Source organism: Macaca nemestrina, chromosome 12, assembly GCF_043159975.1.
Source record: "Macaca nemestrina isolate mMacNem1 chromosome 12, mMacNem.hap1, whole genome shotgun sequence".
In the NCBI taxonomy this organism is placed as follows: domain Eukaryota; kingdom Metazoa; phylum Chordata; class Mammalia; order Primates; family Cercopithecidae; genus Macaca; species Macaca nemestrina.
In genome coordinates this window covers 89,146,324-89,169,176 of record NC_092136.1, presented here as the reverse complement: position 1 = coordinate 89,169,176, position 22,853 = coordinate 89,146,324, and the positions used below count along the sequence as shown (strand labels likewise).

General features: G+C 37.5%; 1 protein-coding gene across 2 annotated transcripts in view; it reads right to left on the bottom strand.

Annotated features, from left to right (window-relative positions):
* Positions 1 to 8: 8 nt before the first annotated feature.
* The window catches only part of LOC105468955 (tripartite motif-containing protein 64C-like), a 28,507-nt gene continuing 5,662 nt past the window's right edge, over positions 9 to 22,853 (bottom strand). The window contains exons 2-7 of one of the 2 annotated variants that reach the window (XM_071075421.1): positions 5,217 to 5,628; positions 4,583 to 4,678; positions 3,652 to 3,882; positions 2,855 to 2,877; positions 1,778 to 1,875; positions 9 to 685 (exon numbers count right to left, since the gene is read on the bottom strand). In XM_071075421.1, coding sequence (XP_070931522.1) covers positions 192 to 685; positions 1,778 to 1,875; positions 2,855 to 2,877; positions 3,652 to 3,882; positions 4,583 to 4,678; positions 5,217 to 5,624 — 1,350 coding nt within the window. In that variant the 5' untranslated portion in view covers positions 5,625 to 5,628 and the 3' untranslated portion in view covers positions 9 to 191. Of the gene's footprint in view, positions 686 to 1,777; positions 1,876 to 2,854; positions 2,878 to 3,651; positions 3,883 to 4,582; positions 4,679 to 5,216; positions 5,691 to 22,853 lie in introns of those variants that run through there. The other variant, XM_071075423.1, reaches the window with a different exon arrangement.

The window sequence follows — 22,853 nt, the reverse complement described above, 5'->3', positions numbered from 1 at the left end:
ACAATAATTTATTATTTAAAATAACTTAATTAACAAATGTACACATTCAAGGTGGTTATACCATGTATAACCACAAAGTAATTACATTCCATGAAGTTACAAGGAGCTCACAGGCTCTCACACATAAGGTCTCAGGACACTATTTACATCATATATGGGAGGTCACAATAAATCATCATGAAACCAACTTTTCATGTACAACCAAAGCAAAAGAAAGGTCTCAGAGGGGAAGAGAAGGAGGCAAGAGGAAAACCATAGATAATAGAACCTTTAGAAACATCAAAAAAACTCACAGATCCATTATCATAATCCAGAAACACCCCAACCCAACCCAGAGGCCTTTGCACATGCTGAATTAAAGGTGGAGAGTTGGTGGAGAGACTATAACGATTGCTCCTCTTTGAGGAAATTAACAAAAATGTTTCATCAGAATCAATAAGGATACTGCTATCTGCTGTCGTGGAATCTCTACAGACTCCCAGAATCCAGGTGGAGGAGTGGGTCACATCCACTTCCCAGTAATGCCTGCCAGAGTTGAACGCTTGCGCTCCCCACACAGCAAAGCTCTCCACTCCCTGGGGATCCATGGGTGCACTGCGATGGTCGTCTCCAAATATCACAAGTCTCACATCCTCAGAAAGGCTTATATAGCAAGGAGTCATTTCCGTGCTCAGAGCATTATCCACTGACAAGGAAAAAGTACTATATTAGTGAGTGCTATGAGGGACAGAGGCTCTGTGGCCCAATTATTCACTTCAGTTGCTTTTCTTCCAAGAAAATACAGAAAAGAGGAAGCCAAGAGAGTTCAGCGCCATGCATGCATGAAGATGAAATGTCATTAAAACTCTACAGCACATACAATTATATACTATTCCTTAAATAATAGAGAAAAAATGTGACCATATCACTGGGCGAAGTAATGATTTAATGTCTACCTCTGCATAGTTTTTTTCAGGACATATATAAAATGTTTTTTTTTTCTTTAATAGAAAATCTTCTTGTATTATTTGTCTTTAAGATCATCAACAGGTAGACATCACTTTGCCATGATGTGAGTATTTATTGGAATGTAAGTTATGCCTGTTATAGTCTCAAACCTCAAAACTTTGGTAGAAATTGACACATGTAAAGTTTATAAGTTTCTGAAAGGGATACTCTGGCTTTACAATATCTCTTTAGCTCCTGATTCAATCTACTCTGCATTCCTGCCCTCTGCTACCTAGACCTGCCCTCTTGAATGGAGGTAACATGCTTAGGCCATGTTCACAGATCCCTCACCTTTCAGTTGTTACGTATATGATGGCATTAAAATTGTCCTGATTATGGATATTTTAGTCATTTTTTTATCAAAATGCTCTGATTTTGTAAATAATAAAGGTTACTTGAAGAATGCATGTAAATGCACATGGAATAGAGCCAATTAAAAACCATTATGCCAAATCTAACCCTCAAAATTGAATTAAATTGAACTAACACGAAATACTGATGCCACCGTGACAACTAGTGTCTTCATAACTACATGACCTGAATACTCTTTGTCCTCTTATTCTGCAGACAAAGTATGTACCTTGCTTTACATTTTCATCAAACTCTAACTCAGGAAATTGAGTTTTGATCTTTGTAGTATTACTATGCAGGTAGAGAAGATGCACATGCTTTGGAAAACTATGTATTACCTACATGTCAAAAATAATACAACTTAAATGGGAAAAGCCTCGACCAAGGGACGCAATAAGCAAATGATTTGAGGCTGGACTGCTAAGCAGCTGGATCTTACCTCTGAAGTTGTTGAGCATGTCTAGGACTCCAGTTATGCGCCATGAAGTAAGCTCTGGGTACACTGGCTGGGGCTTTTGCATCTGTGCCAAATCAGCCCTGCAAAAAAATGGCCTCAGCTATATGTCCAGGCCCAGAGCTAATCATACCATCATACAAAGATATCATATTTTCATATAACATGTTTCCTCAGAATTCTGGAAACATGAATTCTGAGGAATTCATGTTTTGGTTAACTGCATGCACATTTTATTCCACACTCCAAGGGCCAGAAGAGGTTGCTTTTTCTGATTTTTTTTTTTTTTTTGCATAAAAACCCAATTTCCCCACATATGTTGTTTTCAGACATTACACAACTTCTAAAGTCATTAAAAGACATTGCGTCCCTCTCCTCATCATACCCCCTGAGGGTATGCAAAAATCTTGGAAACATTTCAGAGAGCAAAAAACTCAAACAAAAATCTTTGGGATCTGAGCCTGTAGCTGTCACTAATGCTAGTCACTGTCTAACATAGAATATTCACTGAGACAAAAAGCTTTCATCTTTTGTGCAAAACAAAAGAGAATAATTCCAGCCTGAACACCCTGCTGCTGAGGGTCCCGAGGCAACCATTTTCCTGAGGTCTTTCCTAGAACTGGGTGTATTGTGATGGAGTAGGTCCAGGTCATTGACACTTTTAGGAACAAAACCTTCCTCCTCAGGACACCCAGAGGGAATCTCTCTCCTCCCTCAGTCTTTTTTTTTTTTTTTTTTAATCTCCTACCCCTCCAGAGTAGAAGACACCTCTATGATTCCTCAAAGTAATTTTGTATTAAGATCTGTGGGGTAGGGCTGGACAGGATGGATGGACTGGGAAGAACAAACTTCAGAATGGCAAACTGTTTTTACATATATTTGAATTCATACAAATTTTAAGATGAAAACTTTCCAGACCAAAGAGAAGACCTCAGGCTCTCTTTTCAAACAAAAATGGAAATAGCCACTGAGAATGATATTAGTACCTCAAAATGTATACACCCCGTTCATTCACAAGAGAATGAACTTCTCAGAAAAAGCATTTTTTTAGTGTAAACTCACCTTGCTGATACATTTCCCACATCCTGCAAAAAATAAAAGACAATGTTAATTATGAGAGATTTTTCCTTCTGCATCTTTTCTCATACTCTTTTTTCTTTCTGTTTTAGTGTTTTAAAAATGTGTATCTCTCTTCATTCCCCTCTAAGTAATCATTCAAGGCTACGTTAATAACAGAACCTCAACTAAATAATGGAAAGCATCATCAGTGGGCATGAAGAAGAAAGGAGCTGAGCAAGAGATGGTAGAGTAAAGCAAAGATATCTAGGTTTCCAGTGTCATTAATTTCCTAATCTTATTTCCAAGGAAAGGTCTGACCACTCATGACAACTGGTAAAAAACAGAGCAGAACCATATGAGAAACAGAGTACACGGACATTGATGAGCAACTTTCACAAACCCCGCCCAGGCAAGGGGAAACCCCTCAATGGCTTTAGCAAATCACTGTTGTATGGGACATCAGAGAGTGAGGAGGAACTAGGGCATATAAATGGAGTATTACTAACCTTCCCCTAGCCTCAAGTTCTAATGATTTTAGATGATCTCTCTGTGTGGATAGTACTCTAAATTATGTTGAAGAGAATTTTGTTATATGTGATCTCCTAAAATGGCAAAAATTTCCCAAAGATTACCAAAGTATCCAGTAATAAGTGACTGGACAGATGTACTATAATGGTGGGAGTCAGACAGCATGTGTCACTTAGCTTAGAGCAGTGACATATGCAGGTGACATTTGCATGTCCTGGCAGCAATGTCCAGCAAGGACTTCCTGTCTCTGAGGATGGACCCTCCCTCCTCACCTGGAGCAGCTCCACGACAGGCATGTGGCACGTCTCCCACAGCTCTCTGTACATGTCTTTCATCCTTTCTAAATGTTGGGTCATTCTCACTTGACTGTCTTGTAGTTGTTGGAAAAGCTCTTTTGCTTCTCTTTCCAGTGCCTGCAGATGCAGTTGCTCCTCCTCATCGAGAAGTAGATGCATCTTTTGATATTGAATAGTGGTTATCACCTTCCTTATTGACACATAGTCCTGCAGAGATGTTTGGTTAAAAGAATTACATGTTCTCACTCTCAATAGAAAAGTTCAAATAATTATATGCTGGGTGTAATCAAGCAATTTGTAAACTTTCTGCCTCACTCTTGCAAAGAGTCTTGACTATTTGGTGTTTTTTTCTGTCCATCTTTTTCAATATTCCTATTCTCTCTCCCTTTTTAAATTAAAACCTATATAAAGACTCCTGGTTTCTGTCACTGTGATCCTTTTTTACAGTTCTTACTGAGTCAATTATTTCCTCTATTAATCTCTCTTTTAGGATTTTTCCATGTCTGATTCGCTAAATGTTAAAGAACAATTAGCCATACATCATATTATACGGTTTTTTTTTTTACTTTTACTATATTTTTACTCTATATACTATTCTATTTCTTTCCTCTTCCTCACACCCAATCTTAGTGAAATGTTGCCTCATCTCCAGTGTCTGAAAAAGTTTATATTAACCTTCAAATTTGAACTAGAATACATATCATGCCATTTATCCAATATACTAGAATTAATTTGGCTAGCTTGTGTGGGCTTCTGTATTTGCGATTCCTATTATACCAGTTGAAATCACTACATTTTCTTGGGATGAAATCACTATCTTTTAACTGGTAATTTGAATTTAGCTAAAAAGTATAAGCCAACATTGTCTTTATTTGCGTAAAAATAAAGGAAATATTTTCATTCTTACCACTAACGAACGAAATTTTCTAGTTTCCTGATTTAGATGGTTTTGTGTCTCTTGATTGATTCTCCACAAATAGTCCATTTCTTTTATAAGTTTCTCCTGTAAAAGAAGCAAGAAGCTTAGCAAAAATGGAGACAGTATACTAGATTTCATCCCCTTATCAATCAAATAAAAAGGCTGTAATTGAAAGAAACACAAATTCAAGTTAGAGTGGAGTGGTCAGATTTTTCCAAGTTAAACAAATTTGGTTCTATTAATTTGGATATGAAAAGTCATAGAAATATAATAGAGAGTTTGAAGGGACCCTTCAGATAATATCATCAATTTTCTGAGAAACTGGCTTTTATATAACATGACTTTGAAAAGAGTTCTTGGTGCTGGTCACCTGTTCCACAGCTCCATTCTACACGTTTGAACAATGTTTCTAAGGAAACCTCCTTTAGTGAAGTCTCAACACAGCTATGATTAGAGTGCTAAATTAGTCAGCAACATTGAAAGGACACGTTTATGTGTTATGATTGACATGGAATAATCACCACCTCCACCATCTGCATTCTCATCACCATCGTTGCATTGGCCCTCACCATTCTTATTTGGGACTCTATACATATCAAACTGCCTTAGAGGCATCACATACCCTGCATTCCTCAGCAGCCCATCCTATTGGACTGTGGCTGTGAGCCATGTGCTCTGGTGACTCAGAGCAGGGCCCACAGAGCAATCTCTTGTCAACCTCACAGAAGAGCTCCTTAGTCTCTTCATGGAGCACACAGATACTGTGTGAGTTGTTGATGTTCTGAGGTCTGGTCTGTCTGGCTAGGGAAGCCAGCTTTTTGAGTACAACATTGGTGTTGAAGTCGGGCTTCACCGAGATTTCTCTGCACTCAGGGCAGCGCATTGGTGCTCTGCCTTCTTCCCAGCAGAAGTAGAGGCAGGGCCTGCAAAAGCTGTGCCCACAGTCAATGGTGACCGGGTCTATGAAGTAGTTCATGCAAATGGAGCAAATGAGCTGATTCTGGAAGGCTTGCAGGGTGTCTGAATCCATATCTCTGAAAATTAAAAAAAAAAGTGAGAATTTCTTTCTCTTATTTTTATTTGCCCCGATGAAAAGGAAAAAAAAAAGCCAGTGGACAATTTTCCTTGTCTACTTGAGTCTGTCCAATATGTCTAATAAGTTAGCTCCAGTATAAACTGAGACATAGTAAATGCAAACATGCTGGATTTATAAAGTTTTCCCTCAATAGCCATTGAAAATTGGGGTCCAGGAATCCCTGAGATACCAAGATCCTTAGATGTTCCAGGCTCTTATTAGTAAATGGTGTGGGATTTGCATGTAACCTAAACCTATCCTCCTGAATACTTTATGTCTAGATTACTTTGAATGTCTAATACAATGTAAATGCTGTATAAATACTTGTAATGCCATACTGTTTAGGAACAGCAAGAAGATTGTTAAAAATATGTATATGTTTGGCAGGACGCAGTTGCCCACACCTGTAATCCCAGCACTTCAGAAGGCCGAGATGGGAAGATCACGAGGTCAGGAGACCCAGACCATCCTGGCTAACATGGTGAAACCCCGTTTCTATTAAAAATAGAAAAAATTAGCCGGGGGTGGTGGCATGTGCCTGTAATCCCAGCTATTCAGGAGGCTGAGGCAGGAGAATTGCCTGAACCCAGGAGGTAGAGATTGTAGTGAGCTGAGATGATGCCACTGCACTCCAGCATGGGTAATAGAGTGAGACTCTGTCTCAAAAAAAAAAAAAAAAAAAGGACAAGTTCAGTACAGTTGCTTTTTCCTTCTTCCTGTACATATTTTTTTCTGAGATTAGTTGAATCCACAGTTCTGAAACTTATGAATATGAACAAGCACCTGTGATTCAAATGAGAAAATGAGATGAGAGCCCTCATAGTATTTTTGTTAAACAAGCCATATTCTCAATCAATCCCAGTTACTTAGCAAGCTTAAAGCCTGGGTAGACGGTAAAAGCTGAGGCGATTTCTCAGTCACTTATATAAGTCACTTATATAAGCTGATTCTTAATTCTTAGTCTCATTCTTAACCACATTCTTAATCTCGTTCTATGTCTGTCATTCTCTCTCAACGATTCCATGATGATAATATATGAAAGACACTTAGTATCTATGCTATTATTCTGTACTCCCTGCCTCCAAACTCACCTATGAAGTTTGCTCACACAATTATAAATGAAGTAGGTTTTATCTAAGATTGATTAATCAGAGTGGACTATCAACTCCTAAAATTATCAATCATTAAATTTGTCCTTTTAACTTTAATATCAAAACTTTTCCTTTCACTACATTAATCATAAATCATATCTATTATTTTTAATTTAGAAAATTTTTTCCCATATTCAATTCAGATGATTAGAGAGAACACTTTCACATTCTGAAATAGTGAATATTTAAACTATAATAATTTACAAGAATTAATCAACAATTAATTATCTTCTAAAATAACAATAAAAGTGAAGATATGTATTAGGTTTTCCACTCTACACTAGAAAATCCAGAAATGCAGTTAATGGAAGCATGGCCACCAATTCACCATTCCTTTTAGTGACTTGGGAGTTGCAGCCTCTTGGGAGCCCTTGTCAGAGGGTTACATCTATTTTTTTTACTTCTTTCTTTCTTTCCCTTTTATTTATTTATTTATTTATTTATTTATTTATTTATTTATTTATTGTTGTTGTTGAGATGCAGTCTCACTCTGTCACCCGGGCTGGAATGCAGTGGCGTGATCTCAGCTTACTGCAACATCCGCCTCCCAGGTTCAAGCAATTCTCCTGCCACAGCCTCCCGAGTAGCTGATACTACAGGCACCCGCCACCATGCTATGATAATTTTTTTGTATTTTAAGTAAAAACGTGGTTTCGCCATGTTTGTCAGGCTGGTTTCTAACTCTAGACCTCAAGCGATCTGCCTGCCTTGGCCTCTCAAAGTGCTAGGCTGCAAACATGAGCCATCGTGCCTGGCCAATTAAAACTATTTTCAACAGCTTTCACATCTAGTCTACAAACTGCAAATTTTGAAGACACAGCAAATAAGACCTTTGCAATAAGAAGTTTCAAAGTAATTCAACATTTTTAACATTGACTTTGGTGTACATTATAACCATTACTACATGCCAACATTCTAGGGAACATTTTAGGTATTTTATGGGTTCTATCATTGCATGAAACTATCGAAATATACCTTTTCACACTTAAAAAAAAATCTAACAATACAGAAAATAGTCACATAAGAAGAATCAAATAGCAAGGCACACAAACCAGATGTTACAAATTGAAGATACTTTACATTGATTTTCTGTAAAATCATGAAGACAGTTACTTGTTTGCTTAGAAAAGACCCAAGCATGCTGCTGGGTAAATTTAAAGTATTTTTAAGAGAAAAAGTGAGCATGATGAGTTTACTGCAGATTTTATACTCACAAGGCTATTATGAATGGTCTCAGTCTAGAAGCTCTGTAGATATCGAGATTAGAAGTAACTCCTGGTGCTCCAAAGCCCAGCAGTCACAAATGCAGTGGGTCCTCACTGAAGGAGAGAGAAGTCTCTGGACAAGCATCTTTTTAAAGGGTATGGGCCCAGGAAAGACCACACCCACTTCCTGAGATTGATTAGATTGCACAGAAAGGGGTAAATTGACTGATTAGGTTTATTAAGTATTAAAAACCACACTTGGGGGCCCAAAGCTCAACAGACAAGTTTGGAATGAGAGGCAAGAAAGTTGACTTAACACAGGTTATTCAAAGAAATATTTTAACTGTAACAATTATTTCATTAAATATTGTCACATGCTAATTGCTTTTTTTTGTTTTTTGTTTTCTTTTGAGATGGTATCTCACTCTGTAGCCCAGGCTGGAGTGGAATGGCTCGGTCTCAGCTCACTGCAACCTCTGCCTCTTGAGTTCAAGTGATTCTCCTGCCTCAGCCTCCCAAGTAGCTGGGATTACAGGCACCCACCACTAAACCCAGCTAATTTTTGTACTTTTAGTAGAGACGGGGTTTCACCATGTTGCTCAGGCTGATCTTGAACTCCTGACCTCAGGTGATCTGCCCACCTCTGCCTCCCAAAGTGCTGGGATGACAAGCGTGAGCCACTGCACCGGGCCACATGCTAACTTTAAAATTTTGTTTCTCACTGTTTTAAAATTATAATTCCTTAAGTGCCTAGCCGTTATTTATCTGAATATGTTCAAAGATAAAACATTAACTGGGATTACCAGCACATCTGTACTGTGTAACTCCCTTGTTTAAAAAAGTACAGCAAGGAACTCAATTGTGTTTCACATAATTGTATATATAATGGTTGATGGAATTAGTTGTAGCAGCCTGTTTTTCTTATTTTTACTATTTTATGACTATTTCTGTGTTATATGAAAATAAAATCTGTTTTTTATTAATTCACCTTTTTCAATAATTTTAAAACTGATAATTTACACATATATGTACATAACTATCTATATCGATGTTATGTATTCATATTTTTAAAATTATGTAGTAATTATTTACACAATAATAATAATTATTATTACTTTTTTTTGAGATGTTGTCTCCCTCTGTCACCTAGGCTGGAGTGCAATGGCATGATCTTGGCTCACTGCAACCTCTGTCTCCCAGGTTCAAATGATTCTCCTGCCTCAGACTCCCGAGTAGCCGGGATGACAGGTGTCTGCCACCATGACTGGCTAATTTGGGTATTTTTAGTCAAGATAAGGTTTCACCAAGTTGGCCAGGCTGGCCTCAAACTCCTGACATCAGGTGATCCGCCCATCTCAGCCTCCCAAAGTGCTGATATTACAGGCATGCGCCTTGGCACCTGGCTGCTATTTACACAATAATGATGTGCATAATTATCTTTAACAGTGCATGAAAGTTATTTTTAACACAGTTGCCATGCTAATAGATTTTGTTGTCGTTTACCATGATTTAATAAATTCACAAATTATCTAATGTTTGGGGATTTAGGTCATTTCTATAAACTGAAAATTACAAACCTTGCTAGAAGTTGAAAAAGTAAAAATCTATATGAAAATCACCATTTATCTATTAATGGACATTTACAAAATTATAAAATTTATAAAAACCAACATATCCTAGGAAAAGATGAAGTGGCTGTCTTTTTCATCAGTCCATGGCATTGCAAATTAGTATGTTTACATAAATAGATCTGGATCCTTCAAATACTTTTCCTTTGCCATGTGTTATGATGTCAGTCTTTGTGAGTAGAAAGCTTTGGAGAGAAATAACAAAAAAGTGCTTCCAATCTGCTTTGGAAATGACACCTCCAGTGTCTGGCCTGGAGGACATACAGGGATACACCAATGCCCAGATTGTGTAGTTCAGGCTGCTGCTATAGCACCCACTTCCTGAAGTTCACTGGGGCCCATGAGAACTCAGCAGCCACGAGCTTCTCCTGATACTACCCTTTTCCATATTTGCAGTGGAGCCCGTCTGGCATGACATTTCTTCATAAACAGCTTCACCAGTGGCCCAGAAGGCAAGTCTCTGGGGAGCTCTGAAGTGTGGATTTAAAGCAAGTTTTTCAAGAACAACAATACAGCAACTTCTAAACATTCAGTGAGGCCAAGGGGTGAGAGGACTCTCCATTGACTACTCCAGCTTCACCCTGGAAACAACGGCAATTCCTTATATGTGTCATCACGTATTATTTAGACTTCTCCTTACATTCTACTAGACAATATTTCCTTGCTCAGCTGCTGTTATAATTAATCATTCTATTCATTAACTTTCCCTATTCACATTATTATATGTTTTCTCTTTCGTGACGGACCATGAATCTTACTTTCATTTGAATAAATGCTATCCATCTATCTATCTACTTACCTATCTGTCTATCTGAACACTTAAAGACCAGTGAAAAAAAATCAAGTACCATAAAACTATACATGGTATGATTTTATTTTAAAAATTTCAAAACTACCTAAAGTCAAACCATGAAACATGTAAATGATATAGCCTTGTGTGATAAAATTATAAAGAATACCACAGGAAATAAAGGTAAACAGAAAATTCAAGAAAGTGAAAAAACACAACTGTCATAGTGCATGGGGAACCCAAAGATATTGGAAATGTTATTTTCTTAATATGGTTAGTAAGTTCACAGATATTCATTTCATTATTATTTTTCTCTATACTTCTATGTTCCATGATAGTCTTTTATATAAATAAAATATTTTCAATTAAAAAATAATGATATCCTATGCTATAGAAAGATTACGTTTACTAAAAGTGTAATTTAACCAGTGTCCCAACTAGTGTGCTGAGATCGTGATCCTCTCAGCCTTGGGGTCCCCAGGCAGGGCGTGAGAACTCTGGCTTGGAGTAGTTGTGCATATTCTGCACTGTGCTGTATGACAAACTGATGTTTTCCCATGTATGAAGAGACATGAACACGTTAGACTTGATTCCCCGATAATGCCAGATGAGAGTTTTATGATATTTGTCTATTCCCCTTGGATTTAATACTGAGTTTGATTCTTCCACTTCAGAATAACCTTGTATGATTATACATTTTAATTTTTTAATTTTTTAATCCATTACAAGACAATAAAAGAAAACACATATGCAAACATATATATGGACACTCACATAACTGTATATAATATCCAGCTTTATGTCTAATATGCTAATTTAAAAATTCATCAGTAGAACCTATCATGGTTCTTTCTGAGTGATATACCACACAAATTCTATATAGGTTCTCTAAAGAATCCCCATAGGCTACTTGTTTCAAAGACTCTGAAACTGCCTGCACTGTGAAGGCTGCAACAGAAATTTTTCTCTTCACTTCTCCCCTAGCCTTGCAAGGGTCCACTTTGCTTTTCATTTCAAACAGAGCATTAGAAATTCCTGGAAATGACTCCCCTGAATACTTGCTGTGGCTGCTTGGAGCATAGGTGACATGCCTGTTGATAAAACAACATGCTGTTTACTATTTTCCCAAATTATATAGAGGAGAAACGCAAGAGCACTCTACAATTCTAACATTGAATATTTCTAATTTAACAATTTGAATCAGCCACTTGTCAACAGAACTTCCACATTCAATCATCTCTAAAGACTCCTGTGGCCGAGTGCAGTGGCTCAAGCCTGCATGCCCAGCAATTTGGGAGGCCGAGGTGGGTGGATCGTGAGGTCAAGAGTTCAGGACTAGCCTGGACAGCATGGTGAAACCGCGTCTCTACTAAAAATACAAAATAATTAGCCAGGCACAGTGGCACGTGCCTGTAATCTCAGCTACTCAGGAGGCTGAGGCAGGAGAATTGCTTGAACCTGGCAGGCGAAGGTTGCAGTGAGCCGAGATGGTGCCATTGCACTCGAGCCTGGGCTCCAGAGCGAGACTCTGTCTCAAAAACAAAACAAAACAAAACAAACAAAAACAACGAACAAAACAAACAAAAATGTAAAGTGGTAAGTGGTTCTATGCTACAATAGTAGCAACGATATAGTAACCACAGCAATCACGCTCGGTATTAAAGTGATTACTGACGATTTTTCTAATTCTTTAAAATAAGCTACATACAGTTGATATTAGTATTTCACAGAGGAGGAAACTGAGGTCTGAGAAATCAAGTGACTAAATGATTTGTCCCAAGGCACATTACAAGTAAGTGCTGAATTTTTATTATATTACAATAAATTATAGCACAACTGTGATCATCAAAGTCTTGTGATTAGCCAAACTTCTATTGTGTTTTTTGTCCTTTTTAAAAACATCACAGTACTATGTTAGAATATTTAACATAAAACATGAAGAATCATCAAAAGCAATTTTGTATTGTTTCACATGACCACGGCAGAAGAATGTTTACAGAATGGGCTAAGACGGTTCACACAACAGACCTAGAAAGGAAGGACAAATGAAAGTAAAGAGATAAGGCCAGGAGCTGTGGCTCATGCCTGTAATCTCATAAATTTGGGAGGCTGGGCTGGGAGGATTGCTTGAGGCCTGGAATTGTAGACCATCCTGGGCAACATAGGGATACTCTGTCTCGACAAATCTCAGAACAAATATTAGTTGGGCATTGTGGCACGTGACTGTAGTCCTAGTGATTTTGGAGGTTGAGGTGGAAAGATTGATCAAGCTCAGGAGTTTGAGGCTGCAGTGAGCTGAGATTGCACCACTGAACTCCAGTTTGGGAGACAGTGTGAGACCCTGTTTCTTAAGAACAACAACAACATAAGTGGGGGCGATGGGTAAGTTAAAAAATATGTTGCCATTGGACAACCAATCAAACTGTTTCAAACATGCTCTTACTCCCGATCCTGACCCTTTGATAATCCCTGGACAGAAAGATGGAGCCTTTTCTGGCTGTCCAATGACCTAACACCTTCGACAATATATATAAGATCAACCTGGGGATAGTCAATGTTTGGCAGAAAAAAATTGCAATAGTCAACATTTAGGGGGGATAAAAACCTCTAAATATAAAAAATGGGAAAAAGAATAAATAAATATATATTTCTTATATAAATTATATGTGGAGAGATTTACTCAGTTTTCTGTATACATAAACAAAAATATATTTAAAATAGTAAAGGGACTAGAATTATACACACAAGAATATAACCATGACTTTATATTTTTCTGATGGAATTAGGGAGATATTTCTTTTCTGTTGTTGCTTTCTTGATCTTTACATTTTCTAAAATAAACATATATTCTTTTAAAAGAAGAAACAAAAAGATACTGAAAATAAAGCTATGCAAAATTATATTACATTGTTTGAGAAAATATGATATTTATCATTTACTACATATATTTTGAAATTTTCTATTGGATTGTAAGAAATCAACTATGATATTTATCCACAGTCCAAAGAAAAAGAAAAAGTGATCTTATAAGAGGGAGTCATTTTTTATTTTCCTACCTATAAAAATCCCTATCTGGTAACCCTAAGGATCAATAAATGCTCGTTACAGAAATATCGGTTGATCATTCATAATTCTTAATAATATTGGAATGAGAAATGAACATAGTTATAACTTCATGGAAATGTATCTCTACACACAAAATAAAAATTTCAGAATAAAACTGAATTTAATCAGTCATCTCTGGGAATTGGTTCCAAGACCCTGATAGATATCAAAATTTGTGCATACTTAAGTCCTGCAGTAAAGACACGTATATATGAAAAGTTAACCCTTCTCTTCTGTGGAATTAACAAGCTGAATGTGTACAAACAACTAAACAAATCAAATTGATCTATCAGAATAATAATCCAGATTTTAGTATAAATTATTTACTATTTCATCTTTTCAAGTGATTTTCAGAATAATGTAAGTACAGCATTCTCAGAGTCTGATAAGACTTTCTGGATTACCTTGCTCTGCCTCAGTGAGGAAAGGTAGCTGTGTATGTGGGATCTGAAGTCACATCTGACCTCCCTTGCATTAACTGGCCATAATGTAACTCTCACCACATGTTTAATGCCCTTTGACATCCTGGTCTTCATATTGTTAAGACAGTGAAGTAGGCAATAATATAAAACAGAAAATATTTCTGAAATACATGGTTAAGAGTCCAAATGGAATGTAACAGTTTTGTTTTATTTACTTTTGTTTTTTAGAAAAGCATTCATAATTCTCTTACTTTACATTATTCATTAGTTCTTTATTAGCCACATCTGAGGTTCTCAGATTCAAGCTCATGTAATGAGTGTCATTCTTTGATAAAAGTTCTAATATATCAAAGCTAAAGGAAAAATAATTGTTGAGATTTATTCCATAGAAATAAATTTATTCGCTTAAAAGCCTTTTTTCTGGATTTATGTCCTTTCTACTTTGTGATATTTTTAACAAAATCATTTACTGTATGCAATACTAATATTTGAAAATATAAGTTTGAAAACAAAAAAATATTTGGCAAAATGAAGTTTACCATCTTTAAAAATAAAAAGTTGGCCCCCATATATGTGGGTTTCTTTCCTTCAGTACTGTATTTTATTTCATTTTCTGAAGAAATGGAGTCTCACTCTTTCATCGGGCTGGAGTGCAGTGGCTTGATCATACCTCACTAAAGCCTCAAACTCCAGGGCTCAAGCAATCCTCCTTTCTCAGCTTCCTAAGTACCTGGGATTACAGTGAATAAAACTGTATTTTCTATCCACCTTTGCCTGCTGATGTGAAATCTACAGATAGAAAGGGCTGACTATATATTTTTTTTAAAAAATTGTGGCACGGGCGTGGTGGCTCACTCCTGTAATTCCAGCATTTTGGGAGGCCAAGGCGGGCAGATCACTTGAGGTCTGGAGTTTGAGACCAGTCTGACCAACATGGAGAAACCCCGTCTCTACTAAAAATACAAAAAATTAGCCAGGCATGGTGGCGCATGCCTGTAATCCCAGCTACTTGGGAGGCTGAGGCAGAAGAATCGCTTGAACCCGGGAGGCAGAGGTTGCAGTGAGCCGAGATTGCACCACTGCACTGCAGCCTGAAACTCCATCTCAAAAAACAAAAACAAACAAACAAAAAAATTGTTCTTAAGTAGACCTGTGCATTTCAAATCAGTTTTGTTGAAGCATGAAATGCCTATTTTAAATTTCTATAATATGCAAATTAAAACCAATAGCATACATAGCTACCATATTTTTAAATCTTATAAAATACATTCTGCTGAGGCTTACGAAAGCACAGAAACAGCTGCATGTGCCAATGGGAAAAATGGTAGTGATTTTTATTTACATTGGAAAAATAATTCACTGATAAACCCAGATATATAAATATAGGCAAGACTTTCTTCACCTTAGGTATCCTAGTAATCTACTCACAGAAGTAATATCAACATTAAAATAAGATAATCTACTAATGTTTAGTAAGATGCCTGGCAAATTATAAATATTTGCCAAGTAATAACTAACAATATTCTTATTTTTAAAGCTAAACCTATTAGGAAAACAAAACATGGTGTTTATTTCAGTCTTTCTACAATATCTGAATGCCTGCTATATATCAGACACTCCCGGCTTTCACAGAACTTACATTCCAAAAGGAGTGATGAGGTTGCTATTGCAATAAGAATGATTCAATCTAATTGAAAGTGTATCATGTATCCATAAGCTATGAGTAGAAGAATAATGAGTCACTGAATTCAATATACCAATTCTGTCACAATGTAGTTAACTAATGAGAAACAATTATTACATTAAGAAAGCATTAATTATTATATTCATTACTTTATCTCTACTTTTTTATAATTTAGTTTTACTATCAGTTAGCATTTAGAACTGGCTGATGGCTTCCTAGGTGCCAATTGCTGTTTTGTATGTCTATACAATAACGTGATTTTTAATCTCCAGAGCAATTCTGCAAGTTGGACAGGGTAGTGGCCCCATTTCACAGATGAGATAACGATGGGTCGGGAGTTAAATAACTTGCCTAAATTCACACTGAAATGGGAGGCCCATATTGTTCTTTCCACTGCACCCCGTTGACAAAAGAAAAACAGGAATAACATATAATAGGAAAACTTCTATAATTTGGATTTCAGTTGTATTCAACATTTATGAATTTAACATCATGAACTCAGATTTTGTAATAGTGTATGATAAGTGAAACCCAGAATACCTGTTAGCAGCTCCCATAAACAGATAAGACAATCAAATGAAACATAATTTCAATAAAATGCTATGGGTTTCTGAATCAAATTCACAAGGCATTTCTACAAATACAAAAATTGATGTGGCTACACATACGTAAATGCACACACACACACACACACAAACACACACTTCTCTTTCTCTGTATCCTGTGTTAACACCCTGTGTCCTTTGATACAGGGGAAAGAAGTCACACAAGAAAAGCAAGATGAAGACATGTCTCTTCATTAGATTTCGAAGTTTTGGTTGAGAAATTCAACATTCAGCTGAATTTACTTAGTGAGAAATTACTATTATTATGTCCAACGCACTGCTTAGGTGTTTCAGGAATTGTTAACATCATATAGAGACACAGACGTAATCTTTACTATCATTTGGAGAAAACGAACCAAATATAGAGAAATTCAAGGAAGAAAAAGCTGTGTGTCCTTAACAAACCATGATTCAAATGATGAGGCATTTTTCAGGGAGAGAAAACATCACTTTTCTTTTAAAGATAGAAAAGCAGCTTCATGGAATATGCCGTGTTTGAAGTCTGCTTAAATTTTCGTACTCATTGCTGACTTTTTACCCACATAAAAAAATTGGAAAGAATTGTTAAGCATAAGAAAACAATTCTGCCAATAGTTATCTGAAGATAACACAATTATTATACTAATTGATTAACTCCCTTTAAGTTGTTCCTATATTTGTTAAATGAAATTAATCAAATTATATTTACAATTTTACATCCTTTCTACTTACTTCATATTTTGTTATAAATATCTTCTTATATTGTATTTTTGATAATCTTTTTTTTTTTTTTTTTTTTTTTGAGACAGAATCTCACTATGTAGCTCAGGCTGGAGTGCAGTGGCGGGACCTTAGCTCCCTTCAACCTCTGCCTCTAGAGCTTAAGCCATTCTCTTATCTCAGCCTCCTGAGTAGCTGGGATTACAGGTGCCTACCACTGCACCCGGCTAGTTTTTAATTTTTGTTTGTTTATTTGTTTATTTATTGCATTTTTTAGTAGAGATGGGGTTTCGCCATGCTTGCTAGACCGGTTTCAAACTCCTGACCTCGGGTGATCTGCCCACCTCGGCCTCCCAAAGTGCTGGGATTACAGGCATGAGTCACCGTGCCAGGCCTCTAACGAATCAATTCTAATGATTATAAAATGTTCAAATTGGTGAATATCAACTTATTTAATATGTCTGTTCTCTTAGGAATAGGTTATTTTGAAATACTTGCTATTATTTTACAACTCAAATCTTTTTCAAAGCACTCTTTCTTTTCCAAAATTGAGACTTTTTCTTCAGAAATAATTCAAGAAATGAAAATACTACAATAAAGTACAGAATTTGTGACAGCTCTTGCACACTTTAGCAATACATAACTATCACTTTCAGAAAGGTTAGTATAATTCACAATATTATCAGAAAAACCTGGGTACCAAGCCTGGGTATCATGCTTCAGTGTACCAACTAGAGCAATGGGCACTACCAAGGTACAAATTATTATGCTACTGTGAGCGGCAGAATGATAGCAAAAGGGTTCCATCTAATCATTTCAACATGGAAGCAAACTTTTCATTGGGATTTATTGCTAATATCAACATATTCAGCTAAAATATTTTTCGTTTCCTGGGGAATGATATAAAATATTAATAGGTATGAGAAAATACACTACCACTATGGAATGCAATAATTATTGCATGAGATAAACACAGGGTTTCACAGAAAGATAAAGTCTTTGAGTGTTCACAAAGAGATTCTCAGATTATCTGAATGATAAAAAAAAAATTTAATAAACTTAGAGTTGACCCTTGAACAACTTGGTGGTTGGAGTGCCACGATCCCATGAAGTCAGAAATCAGCATGTAACGTTTGACTTCCTCAAAACTTTGGTATCAATAGCCTTCTGTTGACTAGAAGCCTTACTGATAATGTTAACAGTTGATTAATGCATAATTTATATGTTATATGTATACTGTATTTTTACAATAAGGATAGCTAAAGGAAAGAAAATGTTATCAAGAAAATCAAAAGAAAAATATATTTACTATTCATTAATGCAACAGTGAATACAATTAGTAGAAGCGTATCATTATAAAGGATTTCATCTTCATCATCTTAATATTGAGTAAGCTGACAAGGAGGAGAAAAAGGAGGGGTTTCTGTCTCAGGGGTGGCAAAAACAGAAGAAACTCCAGTTATAAGTGACTCACATAGTTCCAACCAGTGTTATTCAAGGATCAAGAGTATATGTAAGTCAAAAGTTTTAAAACTATATTCTCTTTCGTTTTCTAAATAAAATTAAACTACATTACAAAAAAAAAAAAGGAAATTCCTGAGAATTTCAGGCAGGTAAACTGGGGAGGAGGGGTTGGCAACTATATACACGATCCATCATAGTATTGGAATTCCATAGAGTTCACGTATGCGATTTACAGATATATCATGAGAGAGGCAGTGCTTAGAGATGTAGCAGAAAATAGGGTAGTTCAAGATGGGGCCTAAATGCATGGCTGAAGAATTTGTATTGATTATTTATTGATTCAAACATAAAATGAATACTGCTAAGAGAAAAGATGAAATGAAAGTACATATGCATTCTGAAAGGAGTACAGATTTCCTGATGGAAAAGTAAAAACAAACAATGTATTTTTTATTTGAAAGGAGTCTCACTCTGTCGCCCAGGCTGGAGTGCAGTGGCGTGATCCCGGCTCACTGCAAGCTCCGCCTCCCGGGTACACGCCATTCTCCTGCCTCAGCTTCCTGAGTAGCTGAGACTACAGGCGCCCCACACCATGACTGGCTAATTTTTTGTATTTCTTTTTTAGTAGAGACGGGGTTTCACCATGTTAGCCAGGATGGTCTCGATCTCCTGACCTTGCAATCTGCCCGCCTGAGTCTCCCAAAGTGCTGGGATTACAGGCATGAACCATCGTGCCTGGATATAAACAAATGCTATTAAAGAGTCTTCTAAGCACTAAGAAAGAAATCCAGTGGCTCTTTGTGAACACTTCTAAGTACTAAGAAATAAATCAAATAGCTCTGTCTGAAAGACAGAGAGAGAGATCATCAGCTTAATTATTCGTAAGTCATCCTGATTATTTAAAGGTGATATCTTTAAGGATATTACTTACTTTTTTCTTCAATATATCAAGTGCCTACTGTGTCTTAATAAGCATTCTAAGCCAATGCAGAAATGAAAAAAGGAGACAGATTTTCTTGCACCTAAAGAGCTAGTGAGGTTGTAGGGTGAGAAACACAAGTCAACAAGTCAAAATATAACATTCAAAAAGTGAAGCTGGCACAGTGACTCTGGCATGTAATACCAGCACTTCAGGATTCTGAAGCAGTAGGATCACTTGTGCTTAGGAGTTAGTTAGAGACCAGCTTCAGCAACAAAGTGAGAGCCCATCTCTAAGAAAAGATAAATAAAATTAGCTGGGTGTTTTGGCAAGTTCTGTGGTCTCCGATACCGGTTTAGGTGAAAGGATTGCTTGAACCTGGGAAGTCAAGGCTGCAGTGAGCTGATATTTCACCACACTTAGGCCTGGGTGATAGAGCAAGACCCCGTCTAGAAAAAAACAAAAAAACAAACAAACAAAAAAATGTTTTTAATAGATTGGCACATTGTGATAAGTGCTTTAGGGAAAAATACAGCAGGAAAGGAAAAGAAAGAAAGTAGCATAGACAAAACTGAACTTTTAATATCGTATTCAGAAAAGATATAATATAGAATACCTGTCGGCAGATACCGAAGGGATACTAGAAACTAAAGCAGGTGGCTATTTCATGTATTTTGGCTTTTTCCTAGCTTTTTAGGAAGTGATAACTACATTAAAAATATCTAAATCCAAACTGTTTATTTCTCCACACCATATTTGCCCCCATTGTCTATTATGAAGCTTCTGATATGAAGGAGAAGGAATGAGAATAGAGAAAATTTAAGCCAGGCCTCAAGGCTGAGAGTAACTTATTTATGATCAGTAAAGTCTCATTATATGTATGGCAATTTAAACATGGTAGGTGAATTTTATTCTGTGTGAAATGAATCAAAATCTTACTCTTAATACTGCAAGTAAATATGACAAGTGTATATGGAGACCAGAGACAAGTGCTCTGCTGCCTTTGGCACAGAACACAAGCAACACTTTTAAGTTTCATTTCTTGTTTCTGAATATAAGAGGAGGGGAGAATGTCTGTCTATTGACTTTGACAGTGCCCTCCTGCAAATACTCATCCCTCATTTCCCTTGTCTTAGAATTCTCTTGACCTGCCCCTCCTCCTTCATTTGATTGGCTCTGTGTACTTATGTTAGAATCAGAAGATCTGGGGGAAGTATGGCTTCTAAACCTGTACACTGAACTCTACCCATATCCAGTCCTGTGACCTTATAAACCTGCTCAACTGAATTTTCCTCCCTTGGAAACTCTCTTCCCACTGAGTTTCTCTCCTCTGCTCCTAAAACCAAATGGCATCTCCTGTCCTATCCCTGGATGGTTTAACCCAGGAAAACTCCTGGATGCCAGAAGAGTCAGACAAAGAAACAGGAGCCTTGTGGGTCCTGAGATTCTCAAAGATATAAAGGGGACATCCTGAAATCTAGAGTTTCTTCCTTGCCTTTTCCCTCCCTTACAGCTTCTGCTGCTCCTGAGAGCTTTACTCTATCTCTCATCCAGCTCAGACTGTTGCTGGACCTGATAGTTTTTGCATAGCCAAGGTGGTTCTAGAAGAACTCTTGTCTGCATGAGGTCTGAGCTGCTTTTCTGCAATCTGAAGCATGGTTTTCCACGACTACATGAAGATCTGGAGCCACTGGTAACTAGGCAGAGAATGTTCTCATGTGTCCAAATGGCATGTCACTCCTCTCCATAAGCAGTGGAATAAACGCATTCAGATGAAGCCCTGTCATCATTACTTTGTCAAGTAGAAATACATTTCTATTTGTAGCAGGACGAGCCGCAGACAAAGCTCCTCAGACACCGGATTAAAGAAGGAAGAGGTTTTTTATTTGGTCGGGAGCATCGGCAGACTCGCGTCTTAAGAGCCGAGCTCCTCGAGAAAGAAATACTTGGCCTTTTTAAAGGCTTACAACTTTAAGGGGTCCACATGAAAGGGTCGTGATAAATCGAGCAAGCGTGGGAAACGTGACTGGGGGCTACATGCCTCAGCTAACACAAAGTTTTACAATGCTTTTTTCATACAGTGTCTGGAATTTACAGATAACACAAGTAGTTTAGGCCAGGGGTTGATGTTATTATTATTACTTTGTTTAACTCCTAGGGCCGCGTGGTGGTGCCAAGGTTGTCTGGCTATTTATCTTACTTTTGTTTCTTTCTCACTTTCCTCCTGTCTTGTGAACTAGGCAAGGTAGGGGGAGGAGGGCAGCAGGAGTAGTAGTGGTCTCCTTCCTTAAATTTACCTTGGAGCAACATGTCCTACACTATCTTGGCCCAGGGACGTCCCTGAGATGGAACTTTCTAGACTTTCTCTCCATTACCCCTTGAGTTGAGTTGGGCAGTGCCAGGTAATATAGGAGGGAATCCTCCATCCTGTGGTTGTTGAGAGACCCTTGGAAGGCTTCATCCGGAGCATGAGGAGCAGGAGAAATATCCCTTCTGGAATGGAGGCCAACGGTGTTCTTAGATTAAATTTTTACGTTACAATAAAAAATCAATTGGCTGGGTGTGGTGGCTCACGCCTGTAATCCCAGCACTTTTGTAGGCTGAGGCGGGCGGATCACTTGAGGTCAGGAGTTCCAGACGCATCTGGCAAACATGGTGAAACCCCCTCTCGACTAAAACTGAAAAAACAAACAAACAAACAGACAAAAAATTAGCCAGTAACAGAGCCAGAATCCTTTCAAAAAATATATATATATATAAAAATAAAAATAAAATTTCTATTTTGAAGAAACTTAATCATCTATGTTAACACCCACCTACGCCCTGTGAAATGCAATCAATTGGAAGAAAGGGGTGTGGTCTTCAGAGAGTCATAAAAGGATACTTCAGGAGCCAAGCTCATTCTTCTCCAGAGCCCACAGAGCAACTTTGCAACTGGCCTTGGAGACTTCCAAAAGCTACCGACTCTGCACTGTGAGACTCTCATCCCTGAGTGGAATCCATCATATTCGACAGCAAGCTTTGGTGAGAACATAGATACATTTCTGAGGTAAGGACACAAATTCCAGAGTAGGAGCTACTATTAGGTTACAAACCAAAACAAAATTTGGGGACTTTATCTGCAAACTTAGATTATTTTTAATGCAATGATCTCATTTTCTGAGTTTTTTTTTTTTTTTTTTTTTTTTTTTTTGAGACGGAGTCTCGCTCTGTCGCCCAGGCTGGAGTGCAGTGGCCGGATCTCGGCTCACTGCAAGCTCCGCCTCCCGGGTTCACGCCATTCTCCTGCCTTAGCCTCCCGAGTAGCTGGGACTACAGGCGCCCGCCACCTCGCCCGGCTAGTTTTTTGTATTTTTTAGTAGAGACGGGGTTTCACCGTGTTAGCCAGGATGGTCTCGATCTCCTGACCTCGTGATCCGCCCGTCTCGGCCTCCCAAAGTGCTGGGATTACAGGCTTGAGCCACCGCGCCTGGCCTCATTTTCTGAGTTTTAAAAATGGTTCCATTTCTTTT